Genomic DNA, 19,341 nt, shown 5'->3' with positions numbered 1-19,341 from the left:
TAGTAGATGTATTTTCTAGGCCCAGTTCAGACACTTCCCAGCTATATGGCTTTGTGCAGGGTTTGTTTTTAACCTTCCTGTGTCTCGGGTGTACCAACGGTACCTAACAGATGATGTTATGCTTCATATTCAGTAAGCCACTACATTAATGTGGTTAGCACAGAGTATGATATGTTCTATGCTTTCTCAAATATAAGATGCTGCTGTTATTTCATCACAGTTATTTTTGTTTTTAGGACCTTGACAATCTCTAACATCAGGTTTCTTCATTTCTCTATATGTGTCAAGTAGGTAGACAAATACATTTCGAATTGTGAGATGAGTAAGCAGAAATAGTCATTGTATTGCTGGCACTGCATTGTGGCACACAGATTCTGCTTAACCCTTAGCTTTTGTTTTATTTTTTACTGGCTTGAAATATAAACCTTTTCCTTAGGTGATTAGGGTCTCAGTCCAGAAGTGGCCAGGGGCTGGGTACCTTTACGAAGGTAACATTTAAATTTAAAAATGAAATTAAGCACATGTCAATTCCAATAAATCTGCTATGTACTATCAGTTGACATCTTACTCAGCTGTTGGCAAGCATTTAATCAACATTTATTGGCATTCTTTTCTGAGATTTAAATAGGACATAAAATTTTATGACATGTAGAGTATTTTCAATAACTGTTTCATTATTTTCCATAGATAGTATAATAGCATACAAGAGAAAATATCAATAAAGTACCCAGAGTGCATTATTTGAGAGAGAGCAAGATGGTTTGAAGTTTGCATACTGACAAAATGTTGGTCTACTCTCCACTTATACCGTAGATTTGTGAATAGCTGGGTTTCTCTTTTCTTCCTCCATTTTGTTTATAATCCTTTCTCTTCTCTACACATATTATAGGTCAGAAAACTAAGAATAGTAGTTGTTTGTTCTATTGTTATAAAAGATAGATAGGGGCTCCCGTGTGCCTCAGTCCACTGAGTGTCCGACTCTTGATTTCAGCTCAGATCATGATCTCAGGGTTGTGAGGTCAAGCCCCTTGTTGGGCTCTGCACTCAGTGAGGAATCTACTTGAGATTCTCCCTCTTCCTCTGCCCCTTCCCCCTACACTTGGTCTCTCTCCTTCTCTCTCTAAAATAAATAAATAAATCTTTAAAAATACAAAAGATAGATGGTACTTCACAATATTAAGTTCTAATTCCTTAGAGGTCATAAAACAATGTTATAGGATGTAGCATATGGCATAGGTATTGTTTAAATACCAGTTTGCTGCAGGAAGCCCAAATTCTGATAGCTTATTAGCATTAAATTTACATGGTGGCTTGACCAGTAGCCATAGAGTCTACATGAGCTCTTTATACTTTAAGTAGTATTTGAACTGGAAAAAGAAACATTTTCAGGGAATTGTGACTGAATTCAAATGTCAGGAATCTTTCTTTTATCTAAGTACTTTTGCTTTTAGCTGGGAATGGGTAGACAGGAGGACAGTAGTGTGAGCTATGGCCAAGACCTAGTCATCTGGCCATCTATGCCACAGTCCCCAGAATCACAAACAAAACTGAATGATGAATATGACCCTGAAATTTTGCTGTTAAACATATACTGAAAATAAATTGAAAACAAGTACTCAGACATGTACATATATAAACATGTGCATAGCAGCACTATTCACAGTAGCCAAAAGAATGGATGAATGAATTGTAGTATATGCATACAATGCAATATTATTCCATCATAAAAGGAATAAAGTAGTGTATGTGGTACATTATGGGTGGACCTGCAAAGTATTATGGTAAGTGAAAAAAGCCAGACACAAAAGATCAGGAATTATATGATTCCATTGATATGAAATACTCAAAATAGATAACTCTGTAGAGACAGAACATAGCTTGGTGCCTACCAGAGTCTGAGGTGAGAGGGTAATGTGGAGAAAATGTTTAGTGGGTAAAGGGTTTTATTTCAGAGTGATGAAAATGTTTTGAAACTAGGTAGAGGTGGTGGTTGCACAACATTGTGGTTTACTAAATGTTACTGAAGTGTTTACTCTAAAATGGTTAATTTAATATAATGTGAATTTCACCTTGTTAAATTATTAAAAAAAATACTGAGTGGCCACATTGAAGCAGCATCATATTCTATGTTCTAAGTCACAATTGATTTAAATAAGTCTACTCTATGAGGAGAGAATGTGGAGTTTGTCATTATTGATCCTAGGGAGGCTGATGAGGGCTGGAAGCAATTTCACAGTCTTCTTGAAAGATGAATTCAATTTCCCTCTTAAATATATTCTATTTTATTATGACATTAGATTATCAGAGCTTGTGAAAATCACTTTTAATGGCTACGTTTCTGTCCCATGTGCCACTTTATTTTCCATGCTTGCCTGAGATTTCAGTTGGTCTCATTGATCCATCTGAGAAAATGAAAACAGCAAAGTATAAACACTCTTCTTTTGAGATGGATTCTCTCTGTACAATGGGAAGATAATTATACTGATGTAGATGGGCAGATGAGGTTATTCAGGCTCAAGTGCTTTATTTTTGGCTCTTAATGGTTTAGATTCACCAGTCATATAAATAAAATGATCTGGATAATTATAAATAGTTTTTATAGTTTATGTGAACCCGCCTGTGAAGCTGTTGGTTGTTATTTGTACACATATATGAGTGGCAAAGCAAGTATTTTCCATGGCTGTGACATAAATCTCTAGATTTTTCGGATAAAGAAGACCATTAGGTTTTTGTTGCATATATCTTTGCAAACTTTTTTTAAAGCTTTGTATATATTAAGAGTCCCCCATGTGCTAGATGCCTTGCTATGTAGGTCACATAAATGATTTATAGTCCTTAGAATATCCCTGAAATGTCTTATTATTTCTTTATTACAAATAATTGAGGTTCAAATAAGTTAAGTGATGTATTCAGGAGGATATATGGTGCTAGCGTCCTCCTTTATTTTTTTTTATTATTTTATTTTATTTTTTTTAGGATTTACCTTTAGACACTTGACAGCTAGGATACTCTGTGACTAGGTTCCCATTGTGCAGCTCACTCACAAATTACAGACCCTGCTTATGACTAGTGGTTTGGTTTCCCTAAATAAAATCTCATCTGTTTGCTCACATGTCTGAATTAACCTGTATAGACAAGCTATCAAAATGTTCATGGGAATTGACATTTAACTGCTCCGAGGAAATAGGTATATCAGTTTATACGAAAGCTTAGGTTTTAAAAAGCGTTTGAGCTCCTGACATGAATACTGAGGGTGCCGAATGGTGGCTGGGAAGGATGTTAAATTTGGGTCATGGCAAACTTGAGCAATGGGAATTTAAGGAAGGGAGAAAGATGACAGAACTTGTGTGTCCATCTAAGTCATTCAGAACTTTATGTCACATCACTCTTCCAATGTGGGTTTTCTCTTCTCCTCATGCACCTTCCCTATTATCTCTTAAATACATTGTATTTTCCTACCACCATACTTTTATTAATACTTTCATTGCCTGAAGTACCCTCTTTCATTGCCACCAAGTTTTTACCTTTCTATTCTTTTCTGTGTTGAAAGCCTTCTACTATCATGCTAGTCTCCAGAGGACCCTCTATTCCCTGAGCTACTACAGAATTTTCTGTCTGAGACACACCTTTGCAACTTGGCATTTACTTTTGGACTAAGTTTCTTTTGTATATGTTTGTATCTTATCTCTTGTGAATCGTGAACTTGGAGGAGGTAAATAGTATCTTCACCAATTTTTGCCCCATCATACATCTTGGATATAGTACTTGTTCAACAAATAGATCTCAATTGTTTTATCACTCTTAAAGGCAGGGTTTTCTAAAAACATTCATGAAAATATCACTTATAGGAGACATTCTCCTCAAAAAAGAATTGTCATTGGTCAAATAAGGCTGAAAAACACTATCCACCATTTCCACCCAGGGAAATTTACATTATACATTGGCATTTTCAACAGTGAGTATTTCTTCAATAGGAAACCAGTTTTACTACTTTAACTCTGTACTCACAGCTTTCTCCCACTTTTTTTGTAAGAGCCCTACTAATCCCTGTTATTCCTCAGAAATGTCATTTGCAAAACCCTGCTTTAGAGTGTTTTGTATAAGAATTGTGTTAATCATATTCACAAATGTGGAAATTAACTTTTGATTAGATGCAGATTGGGCATTTGTTTGGTCTCCTTGCTTTGATGCTGTAAGGAATTAGATCATTCTAATTACCTATTGGATGCTTTTACCTCCATAAACATAACTTTAAACAAGTTTATCACATGATGATACTTTTGTTCTATTTGTACATAGTGGTAAATAATCCCAAATCACAATGGAAAGGGACTTGTGGTTAAAGTTATATAATGTGGACACAAAGGTTGAAAGCCCATCTGAAATTTTCCCTAAAATATTTATTATTCCCCCTCTGAATGATCTGATGAACTACTCAAACCAAAATAATTATATATATAAAATAACGGGGGATAGTTTTGTTTTAAAATGGACAGATGTTAAGACTTGGAAAGCACTACCCTTCAGCTGTATCGTGTGTGTGTGAGAGACAGAGAATATCTGTGCGCATGTGTTTATGTGTGTAACATATAGTGTGGACTCAACCTGAAAATAGATTAAGACTGAAAAGAGAATGATTGGAACTGGTCTTTCAGCTTGATTATCTGCTAGAATCTCTATTACTTCTCATAATATGCTTGAAAAGTTTTATTTGTACCTCAGGGGCAATGAGCCTGGCCTCATTTGCAAATATGAATGCAGATATTAACAGTGTACTGTCTTCTCCTCCAGGCAGTCTTGCTCACTGTCGGCTGGTTTTATTTACTTCCTCAGCAAAGGAATATCCATCTCCTTGGAATTAGACACAGTGTGGTTAATGGGAAAAGCAGAAGTTTTGGAGTCAGAAAGTTTTAATTTCATTCCCAACTCAGGCCTGTGTGCCCTGAGCAAGTTTTCCCTTCCAGAAACGCTGACTCCTCATCTATAAAACAAAATGGATTAAATCTGTCTCTAAGCGCTTCTTACGAGGCTGGTGCCTGGCACAAAGGAGATGCCCCATAAACACTAGTCCCCTTTGTAGTTATTTTTTGTGTCAAGCATACTATGACAGGAGAATTCCATGAACTTAAAGTCACACAGATGAAACCACCTTTCCTATAGATGCCATTCCACATTATGTGTTGTTACTTCAAACTATAAGTGACATCATTATTCTACATGTCTGTTTTTATGAGGAGACAGTGAGCAGGGCACATGGTGAGAGTTGGACTATTATCTGTAAAGAGTAACACTAGAATTCTAAGAATAGTGAGTAACCTAAAAGAGGATTTTTTTTAAATTATTGTAGTTAGAGATAGAGAAAAGTAACTTAGAAATGATCCCTTTAGTCTTAACATCTGTCCATTGTAAAACAAAACTATCCCCCATTATTTTATATATATAATTATTTTGGTTTGAGTAGTTCATCAGATCATTCAGAGGGGGAATAATAAATATTTTAGGGAAAATTTCAGATGGGCTTTCAACCTTTGTGTCCACATTATATAACTTTAACCACAAGTCCCTTTCCATTGTGATTTGGGATTATTTACCACTATGTACGAATAGAACAAAAGTATCATCATGTGATAAACTTGTTTAAAGTTATGTTTATGGAGGTAAAAGCATCCAATAGGTAATTAGAATGATCTGATTCCTTATAGCATTGAATAGAATGTTCAACATAAATTGAGGTTTTCAGGCCAACAGACTACTCAGGCCTCTGTTTTGTGGAAAACATATACTTATTATACATGGTTGTCAATAGCACGTCAATCATGTCTATCTCTAGCCATCCATGGCTAAATTGTTCCTGGAAAAAGCCCACTTTGTCCCTGTGATGGTTGATAAATGAGAGTTTTGCTGTGGTATCTACCTTTCTAAATGCCAAATGATCTCCTGGCAGGTTTGCTTGACATAAATATTATGAATTGCTGAAGAAACCATCATTTTTCACACTTTATTGGTTTAGACACCAGGTGAAGTCTTCTCAGCTAAACTGAAGTAATAGAGGAAGCAACGAACCTAAATGTTCCTTGGACTGTCCTCAATTGTGCATTAATCAGTATCTGTCTCGATCTGGTTGATTACAGGAGAAGATGTATCAGGGAGTCTCTGCCCAGCATCCCCTCCTCCTGAAAGGATGGCTTGTGAAATTCCCTGCCGAATGGATTGTGTGCTGAGTGAATGGACAGAGTGGTCATCCTGTTCCCAGTCTTGTTCAAACAAAAACTCGGATGGGAAACAGACCAGGTCAAGGACTATCCTGGCATTGGCTGGAGAAGGTGAGTAATAGTAAAGGGTTCAATAGTGGAGTCTATTGCTAAATTATTATTTTTTTTCTAGTAGGCATTTGAGAAAGTCGTATTGTGGAAGTAGCCACATATGGATGATAGCTCTATTGCCTGAATAAGAATTAAGTTTCATTTCCATGTATGCCTTTTGTCTAAAATCCTCTAGTTTATCTAGAATGGATCCCAGGGGATCCCTGGGTGGCGCAGCGGTTTAGCGCCTGCCTTTGGCCCAGGGCGCGATCCTGGAGACCCGGGATCGAGTCCCACGTTGGGCTCCTGGTGTGTGGAGCCTGCTTCTCCCTCTGCCTGTGTCTCTGCCTCTCTCTCTCTCTCTCTCACTGTGTGCCTATCATAAATAAATAAATAAACAAACAAACAAACAAATAAATAATAAAATAAAATAAAATAAAATAAAATAAAATAAAATAATAGAATGGATCCCATATCTACAGGAATTGCCTTAGCCCAACCCCATGTATAGGCCATGGCAGTCAGATGGATGTTATTTTTCATTATACTTTCTTGAGGGGAAAAAAAACAAAACAAAGTTTGATTGACACATATCCAGCTTCAGGTAGCTCATACATTTGGGAATATAATTGAAATATATCTGGTAAAAACAGCTCCAAATTAGAAATCAAGAGACATGGCTCTTAACCAGGAACTGCCACTAACATCGGCCTGATTTCCTGTTCTGTCATGCTGGCATGTTGTGAGAGGGAAGAAGATGAAGGCTCTGAAAATGGATTTGAAGGAGCTAAAATGTGCTATGGAAATGTAAACGGATGACATCAGAAGAAATCGGAGGAGCAGCTGTTTCTATCATTTATAGTGATGGTCTCTGTCCCCAAACGCGCATGTCCTTTCTTTCAGGCTCTCCCTTGGCTTCCTCTGCCTATGACTCAGTTAGAACAGCAGGGTGGTGTGGCCCCTGGCTGTGAGGAGCTCCTTTTGAAACAAGATTCTGTTCTGTGATCCTGAAAAATGGGGCCAGGGTCAAGATGAATGAAGATTTTCATATTCTTAAAGTGCAGTTGCTTCCCACTCTTGTCTTTTATATTTCTGGAAGGAGAAAAAAGTCAGTAGAATTTAATGAGAAAAAATAACAAGAATAACAAAACCAAGGTCACAAATCTTTTTGAGCATTTGGCCCACTGAATAAAACATCATAGGGTGGAAGAGTGGGGGAAAAATCAATACTTTAGATAAATGCCAGTTTTACATGGATATAAAAATATGAAAGAAAAGACAGTAATGAAATTTGATTGTCTGACTCACCCAAGAGTGTAAGGATGCACATCTGTCTGGTTTCCCTGCCAGTGGATAACACATTGTCAGATATTATTTCAGAGTTTAAGGCTGGGCTCTCTTCTGCCAAACTTTAAGAAATACTTCTGGACTTCTCAAATTGCAGTAGAATGTATTGGTTGATGGAGGATGGCTGTCTTAAAATGATTCTCTGAGAAAAAATAATGCTGTCTTAGGAAAAAAGTGCCATATATAGGTAATGTGAGTATAAATGCATATGTTTGACCTAATATCACTTCAAGGTCATGGGCTACTACATGTAACTGGCTAATTTATGTAGTCACCATGTTACTAAAGTAAAAGCAGATTTATTTATTTGGAGTTTATCGCAGAGATACATGATCTGAAGGTGGGAAATAGAATCTGGTTTTATTGTTGTTGTTGATTTTAGTTTTGGTTTAATCAATACATACTGCTGCCTATTACTTAAGAGGGAAAAGTGAAATATATTGTCCTTAGATTGTTACTCAGGACAAAAGGACCATGGCCCCAGAGTGGGCAGAAAGGTACAGAGGCTCAGGCCTTTGGAATCCTGTGTCAAAAACACCATCTTTTTGGACCATTAAAACAGCAAAAATAACAAAATTAAGAACGACAAAATGACAGAAACATGGTAATAACAAACAGCAACAACTATGTCTTTTTTTTTTTTTTTTAATTTTCACAGGTGGAAAACCATGTCCTCCTAGTCAGGCCCTCCAAGAGTATCGTTCATGCAATGACCATTCCTGTATGCAGCTCTACTGGGAGACATTGCCTTGGGGCCCCTGTTCTGAAGATGCATTGGTAACTGCCCTTAATGCAACCATTGGCTGGAATGGAGAGGCTACCTGTGGTGTAGGCATTCAGACGCGGAGGGCCTTCTGTGTCAAGAGTCACGTGGGACAAGTGATGACAAAAAGGTATCACCGATAATTTATTGAAAAATGCATATGATTATTGCATAGTTGAGTATTTTTAGTCAAAAACATTTATCAAGCAACGAATATGCTTCAGTGTATGCTAGAGGAAAAGAATGTTGTTTCTTTTGAGTCTTAAAGACTAGAAAATCTCTCTCAGAAACAAAGGTAGAAACTGTTATAATATGGATCATTAGTAAAGTTACAATACATGCATTAGTTCATGGAAAGTAAATGTGGCCCACAAATACTGAATCTGTTTAAGTAATCAAACATTTTCTCAACCTTGTCTCAGTATTTTTGGCTTTTTTTAGATCATGTAAGGACAAGGACAATGTGAAGGTTCATCCTCCACTTTGAAAGTATGGGGTTGTGGTACATTTTTGTTAGGTTCCACTGATCTTTTATGCCTGTTCATGCCTGTAACTAGGTTGCAATCTCATACATGTTAGACGCTGCACATTAAGATATAATTTCTTTTTAAGATTGTATTTATTTATTCATGAGAGACACACAGAGAGAGGCAGAGACATAGGCAGAGGGAGAAGCAGGCTCCATGCCCGGAGCCTGATGTGGGACTCGATCCTGGAACTCCGGGATCATGCCCTGGGCTAAAGGCAGACACCCAACCTCTGAGCCACCCAGGCATCCCTGAAGATATAAATTACAAAACAAAACAAAAAAATCAGTAGGATAATTTGGACATGGGAACTAGGTTATAGAGATCAAAAACGGTCAGAGTCAGTTGCAAGTGATAGGGGAAAAGGAGTAATCAAACGGAAACTCAGCTGTGGGAGTTTTATCTCTTGACCATTTGAGGAGACACGGCTTTTCCTCTGTCCTTGTGGGAAGCCTCATGGAAAAGAAGATGTAAGGGACCTAGGAAGTATACAGTGACTGGGTAACTGTCCTGTCTGTGCTGATTTCCTAATGGAGGTGTTTCAACTAGTCTCCTCCTCATGGTAGAAACCTCCCCTCACCGCCTCCCTCCCCCTACCGCCCCCATTCCCACCACAGCAGTGATACATCACCAGGATGCACATGCTCAGGGTGTTTTGTCTAGTATCACAAACAAGGCAACTTAGAGCTCTGCCCCAGGAATTTCCCAGTTGGGAAAATGAAACCCTCTCTTCTTTCTATTCATGAGGCTCTAAGTATATGAATTGACAGTTGGCCCAGACATGGTCCTGGAAGAAAAAGCAGGCAAGGACAGTGGAAGTGATGCTCAGAAAGAAACAGAAACTAAAGCAGAACATGTCCTTGGCAGCATCAGGCCCTGGTCCTGTCCGGCTAAGTATGCCTCTTCCCCTCCTGGCAACATTTGCTCTTCCACCTAATTTAATCCAATTTGTGTTGCTGTCCTGGGCAACTCAAACAGCTGATTGATTTCACCTTGGGGAACCTTGATACTAGGCTCTGGGCCTTATCCACGCTGGTGTGGAAACTACAAAAGCTGTGTAAGGAAAGGCATAGGAGCTAGTTAAGAGAAGTGAACGGCTGATGGCAAAGTAGTGCAGACTGACCAGATACACATGTTGGAGGGTCCGATGTGCAGATGGTTCTGCTAATGCAAGTGAAGATGATGTGACTTGAAGTGAAGCACAGTCCAGGAGACCTCATCTCTCTCTCCTCCAAGGGTGGCTTTCTAGAGGGCTGGAGTTGGATGTTCTTAATTGCTGCAACCCCAGACTTAAGCACAATGTCTGGCATATAGTATACCATAAATGACCTTGGAATTCATGAATGAGGGGCACCTGGGTGGTGCAGTTGGTTAAGCATCTGCCTTCAGCTCAGATCATGATCCCAGGGTTCTGGAATTGAGCTCCATCTCAGACTCCCTGCTCAGTTGGAAGCCTGTTTCTCCTTTCCCTCTGCCCTTCCCCCTGCTTGTGTTCTCTTTCTCTCACTTTCTCTCTCTCTGTGTCAAATAAATAAAATCTTAAAAAAAAAAAAAAGAATTCATGAATGAACTAGATTTATGTGTAGGAAGCCTATAGGGTTCAACCAGGATTGGATATGAATTGCAGAGTACTGAGAAAAGCTGATGTCTATCCTTTGTTCAAGAAAAATTACTTTATTTACCATCATACATTTTGGCAAAGGGGACTGCCATAAAGAGTAATGACTAGATCATATGTATTACCTGCTACTCTTATTAATTCATAAATGTTATTTCTGCATTAGACCTGACTCTACATTGCTTGTGCTGTGCACAATGTGGACATACCAAATGTGGAATACCAAATTATGTCAGTTGTGTTTTGCAACTTGCCCAGTGTGCGTAGCACTACATGGACTGATTGAATCAATGGTAGTTATAGCCAGACATGGACAATATGTTTTACATATCACCTGGCTCAGGTGAAAATCTATTTCACCTGGTTATGAAAATCCTAGAAGGCTTATGAAGATATTATGCAGACATGAGAACTCCTTTTATCTTGGGAAGGATTGCAGCTTTGATAATGTTCATTTTTATGATGTAAATTTTCAGCTGCTTAAAAAAGATGCATGGAATATTAGCTTGAATATCCAAATAAAATTAAATATGGCTTAGGTATAGTAGTAAACTCTCCATAAAATGCAGCAAACTATTACTCCTTATCATGATGTGAAATTTTTGTATGCCTGATGTCTGATCTTCTCCCTGACACAAAACTCTTCAGCTCTTAATCGGGACAAGAAAAATCCACTTGATATGAGTATGGTTTGTTTATTTCTTAGCAAAGGGATATTAGAATTGAGAGTGATACCAAATAAATTGTAACATAAAGGCCTATTTGGACCGTTATGTTCAAGAAGCCTGTTTTCTATTCTTATAATTACTTCAAATGACAGGTGGTTTTTTTTTTTTTTTTTTTGTTTGTTTGTTTATTGTTGTTGTTTTCTTTGTAAAAGCCCGAGCACATAAATGTTGTTATTGTGAATACCATCCAGTTTTGCTCGGTTTACCGTCACAGAAAAATGAGTTGCACAAATGTCTTAACACACACACACACACACACGTATTGCTAATTATTTTTTACACTGCTAATGAGGCTGGAGACTGAATTCTTACTGTATGTAGTCAAACAACTCTGCTAAATATGAGGCGCCTGAATTGACTTTAGGAAAATTAAAAATTTATAGGTTAAGGAGATTAATTGAACTAAGAAGTTAATACCTAGTGTCCATGAAGCACATAGTGAGATAATGAAACTATTAGCAGTAGAAAATATCCTTTGCTCTGCCCTTTCAAAAAAATATATTTTTTGGTTCTTTTTATGTGAAAGCTATGGCAGTGGAGAAAGATTCCCTGCCATTTGTGAAGTCCTCAGGGTGGGAGTGGAAACAGAAAAGGAGGAGGGAACATCCTAAAGAAGGAGGAGCCTCCTGGGTACAGAGAAAGAAGCATGTCTCCACGGAATGGATGGGCTGATATAATGTACTTTATCTCCAAGCCCACTGCACTGGGAGGCAGAGTTCCTTGCAAGTTCTTGCTTCCCTGGGTTGGTGTTTGGTTTCTATGCAATTGTATAGGTTAGAATGTTACCATTGTTTGAGTAATAGAACTGATCATATCAGAAAATGAGAACCAGCCAGGGCACAAGGGGAACAGAAGTGAGTTTATTGGGATAGTTCTGGGGTTTGTTTGGTCTCGTTTCACTATTCATTGTATTTTTTTTTTCCAGTTGCAGTGTACAAAGAATTAAAAAAAAAAGATTAAAAACACACAATTCAAAGCCTTCCAAAAGTCCTGATAAGGCACTTTCTGCCTTTAATGTGAAGACACCTGGCATTGTGTGAGATATAATAAAACAGGGCTCCGTTTAAACGTTTAATGTTGACAAAGTTGGCAGGTTTGCTCCACCTAGCTGAGTGAGACGTATGTTGGTTCTGGGTCAGGGTACTGATCAAAGAAATGGAGCATTGTCTCTGCATCTTGATTATGGAGGAATAACTAGAAAATGGCAGGTCTCTGTAGCTCAGTTTGATGCATTTCAGCACAGTGTTTATAAGGAGCTAAAGGCTGTGGGGCGACAATGAGATAATAGTTATGGAACATTCCAGTGCTGGTCCAGGGAAATATATGTGCCGAAATGAAATACATTCATCCTTTTATTGAGAGCACTGCCTATCTTGGATCAGAGTGTTATGTGAAATTAGGTATAAATTATGACAAAAGCCAAGGGGCCATACTTTGTTTACTAACTAAAAAGTGAATTCATATGTTTCCCGGTGTTAAGGCTTTAATTTTATTTTGGAAATGGCTGTATAAATTAGCCTAATATCCCCAGGGATTTTTTTTGTCTTCAGGCTCCAATAACATTGAATACTATTCAATCATTCACTTACTGTTATTAAATATTTACACTGAGCTTAAAATATGGCACTTTGAAGATATAAGATGGAATCCATCATTAAAAATTAGTCTATTGTATTGTGCATGCATACACAGGCACACAGACCTACACACACAAGAAAACAGCATGAAAGTTGTTGAAAAACCTTTTTTGGTCAATGTCAATGCAACAATACAGAAAATAAACCTTAGTGATTTTAGAAACGTAAGGCATGTTTATTGCTAATGGGCAAAGGGAGTATTTTTGAAGACTAAGAAGAAACTTAAGAAAGTAAGAAATGTGGTGATTCTTGAAGGAGTAGACATCATGTAAATAGGAGGGAAGAGAAGTTGAACCCCTAGAGAAAGGGTCAACGTTACTGGCAAAAGAAATGAACCAAAAAAACAGTTTTCACTGACAAGAGAATATTTGGCTCCTATCAGACCAGAAATCACATTCCAGGAAAGCCCTTGGTTAGTGGCCTCTATAAAAACAATATAACCTGAGCTTGATCTTTGCAACAGAGGAGATGATACAGTTTCTCTCTTATGGACTTAAGGGAAGAACACACAGAGAGAAAGGAAAGGGGCTGTATTATGAAAAGCTGACATTATGCCCAGGAAGTATTTAGTGTGAGTGATGCCAATTAAGGGTAAATCAAGTAGACAATATCCATTCCCTAAGAGAGATTAACACCTACTCCTAATTGAAGTGAGCAAAATCCCTACAGGATCAGCCTTCCTCTCCAGAAAGCCTAAAGCCAGTGCCATAAATGCTTCTAAGCTATTTTGCCAAAGGTCCAGTGAATGTGAAGTGGCTGGTTGGTGCAGGGACCCTGCTGCCCCACTGAGCACACAGGAAGCTGGTATTGCTTAAGTCACACTTTCATTTCCAGCCATACACCAGGCACTGTTGGAGACGAGTTACCATAAACAGCAGCTCAATTTAATTTTAGTAGCCCTCAGAGTAGGAATAAAGGACTTGGGAATGATTTTAGCGTTTTTTTGCTATCTCTAGTAAAGTATGACATAAATTTTCCTTACCCGAATAGCTTAAGTAACACTAGATTCTCACAAAGACACTCTTCTTTCTTTCCATTGTTTTATTGATCTCTTTGATAGTGTTTCTGTGTATATTAAGTATGATTAATATTAATGTCACCAAGAGTTAATTTATTGAGCATTCTTTTTCTGTGAGTACATACACTTCCCATTTCAACTTATTTTTTTTTAATTGTATTTATTTACTTGAGAGACAGAGCCCAAGCAGTGCGGAGTGGTAGAGGGAGAGGGAGAAGCAGACTCCCTGCTAATCAGGGAGCCTGATGCGGGGCTTGATCCCAGGACCCCGGGATAATGACCTGAGCTGAAATGAGACCCTTAATTGACTGAGCCACCCAGGTGCCTCCTTTTCACCTTATTTTTATCCAACTTTTATACACTCCATAAAAGAAGTAAAATAATACAGAGAGATTAATGATGGCAACCGATAGGTCCCATCTATCTCCTGCTGCATTTAGTATCCCACATCTCAAACACAACCACAGCCACTTTTTAACAGTTATTCTGTGTTCTCTCTCTCTCTCTCTCTGTGTGTGTGTGTATGTGTGTGTGTGTGTGTGTGTGTGTGTTTACTGGGCAAAACTTCACATGGTTCACAAATCATAACAACATGCAAGGAGATACATAATACATAACAAAGAGAAGCCTGATGCTCACAGCCCCGCTCCCACCCACCCTCTCTGCCTCCTGTCCTGCCACTGGCGGCCACTATGTTAGTTTATTTCTGTCCATTGTATCTTTATGTCAATATAAGCAAGCACAAGTGTATATTCTTCTTCCTCCTCCCTTTCTGTTTACCTCTTAACTCTAAATGATACATTGTTCACACAACTTTCATACAACTCTTCACTTATCAATCTAAAATACCCATTGCAGGGTGCCTGGGTGGCTCAGTCAGTTAAGTGTCTGCCTTCAGCTCAGGTCATGATCCCATGGTCCTGGTATAGAAGCTGGTGTCCCTGTCCCTGCTCAGCAGGGAGTCTGCTTTACCCTCTACCTCTGCTCTCCCTGCCCCCATCATGCTCTGTCTCTCTCTCTCTCTCTCAAATAAATAAATAAATAAATAAATAAATAAATAAATAAATCTTTAAAAAAAAGTTAAGAAAATAATAAAATGCCCATCCCTTGATTCCCTCTTATAAAAGCAATGAACCTTAGCTCATTTACACTAATTCCTGTCTCGATTCCCAGATTGTTGGTTTTCTGTTGGTAGGTTACATTAGTACTTTTGATTAATCTTTTTAGAAATTTATTCTTTTTTCATTTATATTTAGCTCACCTGCTTTGTCAGATAAGGACATCCAAGCCTTCACTGTGTCTCCCTCCCCTCCTCCCCACTCCTGCTTTGTCCATTCTGTCTTCACCTGATGGTGGCACAAGTGGTGTCCTGTACATTCTGTTCCACGGTCAAGTTCAGTCTTCCATGTTTGGCTTACATATTGTTTTTAAAGTTTTGAAACTAGGAAAATGTTTTCATTTTGATAACTATCTAAATTGATGAGATCCAATGTCAGCCAGATTCTTGGATGACCAATTTTTCTTCTTCTTCTACATCCATTATTGTCTTCTCTTACTTTTTCTTGGTGTTTGAACACTGGACAACCTCTGTGTTTGCATGTTGGTCATTTTGTAAACCATTGGTGGACTTTTCATCTGATCTGGCATCCTTTCATCAGCTCTGTGTTGTTTTTAAATTCATCATATCTTCATTAATTTTATCTCCTCTATTTTCTATTCTCTCCTTCCAGAATATCTGCTGATTGTCTGAATTTGCTACACTGGTATTTTTTTTTCTATCATAATTTATCTCAAATGGTCTGTCTCCATGTGGCTTTTGGTCCATTACTGATTATTTCAGTACCTTAGTTTATCATGCGAAAATGAAGGTTATAATGCCTCTTACTTTTGTCATTAGGAATAAATGGAAGAAGGTAGCCAAAGCCCTTATGCAGCCCTGCCTACTTATTGCCAGAGCTCGTGCTGTGAAGTTTTACCCACACTGCATTTATGTGCTTTATGAAGAACTCCTTGGGAACAGAATTTAAAATGCAAATATATGTTGCTGAGTGCTTTCCTGTTTTCTTTTTGGCATATCACTGTTTTAGAAGATAATCAATGTAGTTTTAGCCCTCTGTGTTCATAAAACAAGTAAGTAGGCAAGAAAACAAACAAAAGCTTGATTGCCATTTTCTGAGACTTTAGTTCTTCCAAGTGATTCTGAATCAATTGACTGTAGTATTTTCCTCCCAAGTGTGAGCATTCATTATCAGCAAAAAAGAAAAAAAAAAAAAACAGAACTGGAGTGTTTCTCTTGTTAATGCTAGTATGCTACTTAGTATATTTGACATTTGCCATCTGTCATATTTTCCTTACTCCAGCTCATCAATCCACATGTTCTAAAGAGTTACCTGCCAATTGTTTAAGTATTCTAAAATTCTCTTCATTATCCAAGACGTAGAGTATATGTAAGTGGTTTTCAATGATTTTTGTTTCCCAATATGTCCATGTATTGCCTTATATTTTCCTATTCCTTTTGTAGAATATCACTGATTTGATATATTACCCTGAATAAAATGCTTTTTAAAAAATATATCGGGTATGTTCATTCTGAAAAAAATAAATCAAATGTCATTTGAATTGATGCTGATGGTGACACTTTCTTGTGAAGGCATTCCCTTTCATTAGTTTCAGGAATTGCTCTTCTCCTGGACTACTGAAAAGTATTTTGGTCTCTAGGTCAAGAGAGCTGAAGTTGCCTTTGGCTCTGTCCCTGGATGGGAGCCCTTGGGCTCTCTCTTCCTCATCTTAAAACGAACAACAGGGCCTCAATGTTTTCTGTTCTGAAATCCTACAGTTCTCTGCTAAACCACTTACTTCTTCCAGGAGGCATTGATATTGTCTCTTCACATTGGCAGGTGTCCAGATTCGACTCGGCCCGAAACAGTACGCCCTTGTCTTCTTCCCTGCAAAAAAGACTGTATTGTGACAGCTTTCAGTGAGTGGACGCCCTGCCCGAGGTCATGCCAACCAGGTCAGTGCATTCAGTTTGTATTGTTTTACTTTCTAAGCACCTGATTTGTTTTCCCCAGTGCTAAATAAATGAGAGATTATAGAATGGGAGCATCTTTCTTTTCCATTTGCATGTCCCCCTGGGAAACAAGGTTGGTAAAATTTGTAAATGAAGTCTTGGATTTCCAGATCTATCAGGACTGGGCAGGGAAAACATATTCAGTTACTGTATGCCATAATTTCACTGGCATGTGTTGCAGGAGTGCTCATCCTCTGGGAACCCTGTTGTGGTGTTTTAAATAGCCATTCACATGTGGTTCCTTATAAAGCCTCATTACCAACAGGTTCTTTGTGGCTCCTGTGTGCTCAGAGTCTGACTGTAGACATCTATATTAGATTATAGGGCCTTAAGCACTGTGCCTACATCACTGAAAATACAAGCTTATGGAAGAAAGAGGATAAATATGTAAAAAGCATTGAATAGGCACAGGAATTGACAATAGAACATTTGTGTTTTTTTACTATAAATGGTGATACTTTATATATCTGGGTGTTATTGGAGGGCAGTGATCCAGGATACTTAATACCTAAGTCCTAAAAAATCACCCAGGAGCACTTTGTAAAATGACCCTCTTTCTTAGAACAGGTCTTTCCCTCCATACTTATTGCACTCCCTCTGATAAGCTAGTCCATGTGGAGATACAAGTACTCCTGGTCCAAAAGCTCCATTGCCATCTAAAACCTAGAGTTAATAATCTGGTTCTTTTCCCATAGTCTTCTACCTTAGCCTTGGCCCTGTGGATCTTACCATCACCACAGTAAGAAAAGGCAAATCCAGAAAAGGAAGGATACATAGAATTGTAGCCCTAGTGCCCAGAGTAAATTGGGTTTCATCCAGCCATCCTTGCCATCTCTGGGTAGTCATGTCTTCTCAAGCAGGACAAGGCTGTACTCGCCTCTCCTGGAAGAAGGGGCAAAGAAGTACAGATGCAGTCCTGGGAGGAGAGAACCTGCCCCAGAGACTGAGAGCATTCACACATCTCCTTGGGAAATTCTATCATTGTGCATCTAGGATCCCCCAAATGTTCTTTGGCTCACACATCATTAAGGGTGTGATGTGAAATTATGACCAACATTGATATAGACCTGCCTGATATGATACCCCCCTCCTGCCCCTCCCCCGCGACTGGCAAAGGGATAGTGATGGATAGAAAAGATTGTCGTCATGAGTGTCTTATATTGCAGTGCTGGGGAACCTGCATAAGGCTTTAATAACCATGCCATTTCATCTTCTTAATGATCTTCTGTCACAGAATTAATATAGTATCCAGTGAGCTTTCTTATGGATAGCATTAAAATAAATATTTTGAATATGAAAGAGCTTTGACAATTACAGTGGAATATTTTTCTGGTCTTTGGGGGTATAAAATAACAGTCTCTTCCAGAAACTTTTCCAAACTCATTTTCCTGAGTGGGGATATAAAGTAAGTAAACTGAATGAACCAGGTTTGTCCAGTAACCAGGGTAATGTCACTTCCAGACAGAGTGGGACAGAAAAGCTATGATTTATCTGCACCATTTGAAAGACAGCATCTAGGAGGCTGACTTTTGGAATTTTAATGGTAATGTACTTGAAAAATATTCAAAGATAAATGAAGATAAATATTGGGAAAATGCAAGAAAACAAAGTAACCTATGATTATGGAGTTTTGAGATTCAGCTATTACTTTTAGTTTCTTCCTCACGAGAAATTAGTATAATTCCTCTCTTGAGTGATTATAAGAAAGGAAAGACTGAATTAAAATAATACCCCACTGGCAGCCAGATATTGGTGTTGGAGCTGTCAGGGTCCCCTGACACTGAGGGAGGCCTATTAGTTTTGTTGAGCCAGTGCACCCTAGTGGCCAGAGATTACTTTGGCTGCTGCTCTTGCTCAATACTGCTCATGTATTTATTCTACATTCAAGAAAATTCTCTGCTGCCTGAGAGTCTTCTAGCACTGGTTAAGGATGGAGGAATCATAGAGCATGTGAAATAATTGCTCTTCTAGCAATTTTAAATTTTACTTCAATTTCCAGAGATTCAATTAGTTATTTAAATGGTTGGCATCGTAATGAAAATAGTTCTAAGCCTCTGTGGTCTTTTTTTTTTGCCTCCAATTTTTCAAGCCTAGATAATTCTTTTCACAGCCTGGCAGCCAGGGGACCTGGAAGAGCAAAGATTCAATTTTCAGATTTATTCCAACTTTCCATTTCAATCCTATTTACCCTCATGTTTAGTTTATACCTTGGGACCAATATATTATTAAATAACCATGGGTTAATTAGGGTGACTATGAGAGGGAGGAGAATACTGAAGGAAATTGTACCTCTAAACCTGTGGTTCTCAGACTTTATTGTTGCCACATCAC

General features: G+C 38.2%; 1 protein-coding gene across 1 annotated transcript in view; it reads left to right on the top strand.

Moving 5' to 3' along the window:
- Positions 1-19,341, top strand: part of LOC129514579 (thrombospondin type-1 domain-containing protein 7B) — a 741,731-nt gene that overhangs the window by 332,339 nt on the left and 390,051 nt on the right. Inside the window, exons 7-9 of the mRNA XM_055333257.1 lie at positions 6,132-6,323; positions 8,308-8,542; positions 16,838-16,953. Coding sequence (XP_055189232.1) covers positions 6,132-6,323; positions 8,308-8,542; positions 16,838-16,953 — 543 coding nt within the window. The remainder of the gene's footprint in view (positions 1-6,131; positions 6,324-8,307; positions 8,543-16,837; positions 16,954-19,341) is intronic.

This window comes from Nyctereutes procyonoides, unplaced genomic scaffold (assembly GCF_905146905.1).
Source record: "Nyctereutes procyonoides isolate TBG_1078 unplaced genomic scaffold, NYPRO_anot_genome, whole genome shotgun sequence".
Lineage (NCBI taxonomy): Eukaryota > Metazoa > Chordata > Mammalia > Carnivora > Canidae > Nyctereutes > Nyctereutes procyonoides.
This window is presented reverse-complemented; position numbering and strand designations above follow the sequence as displayed.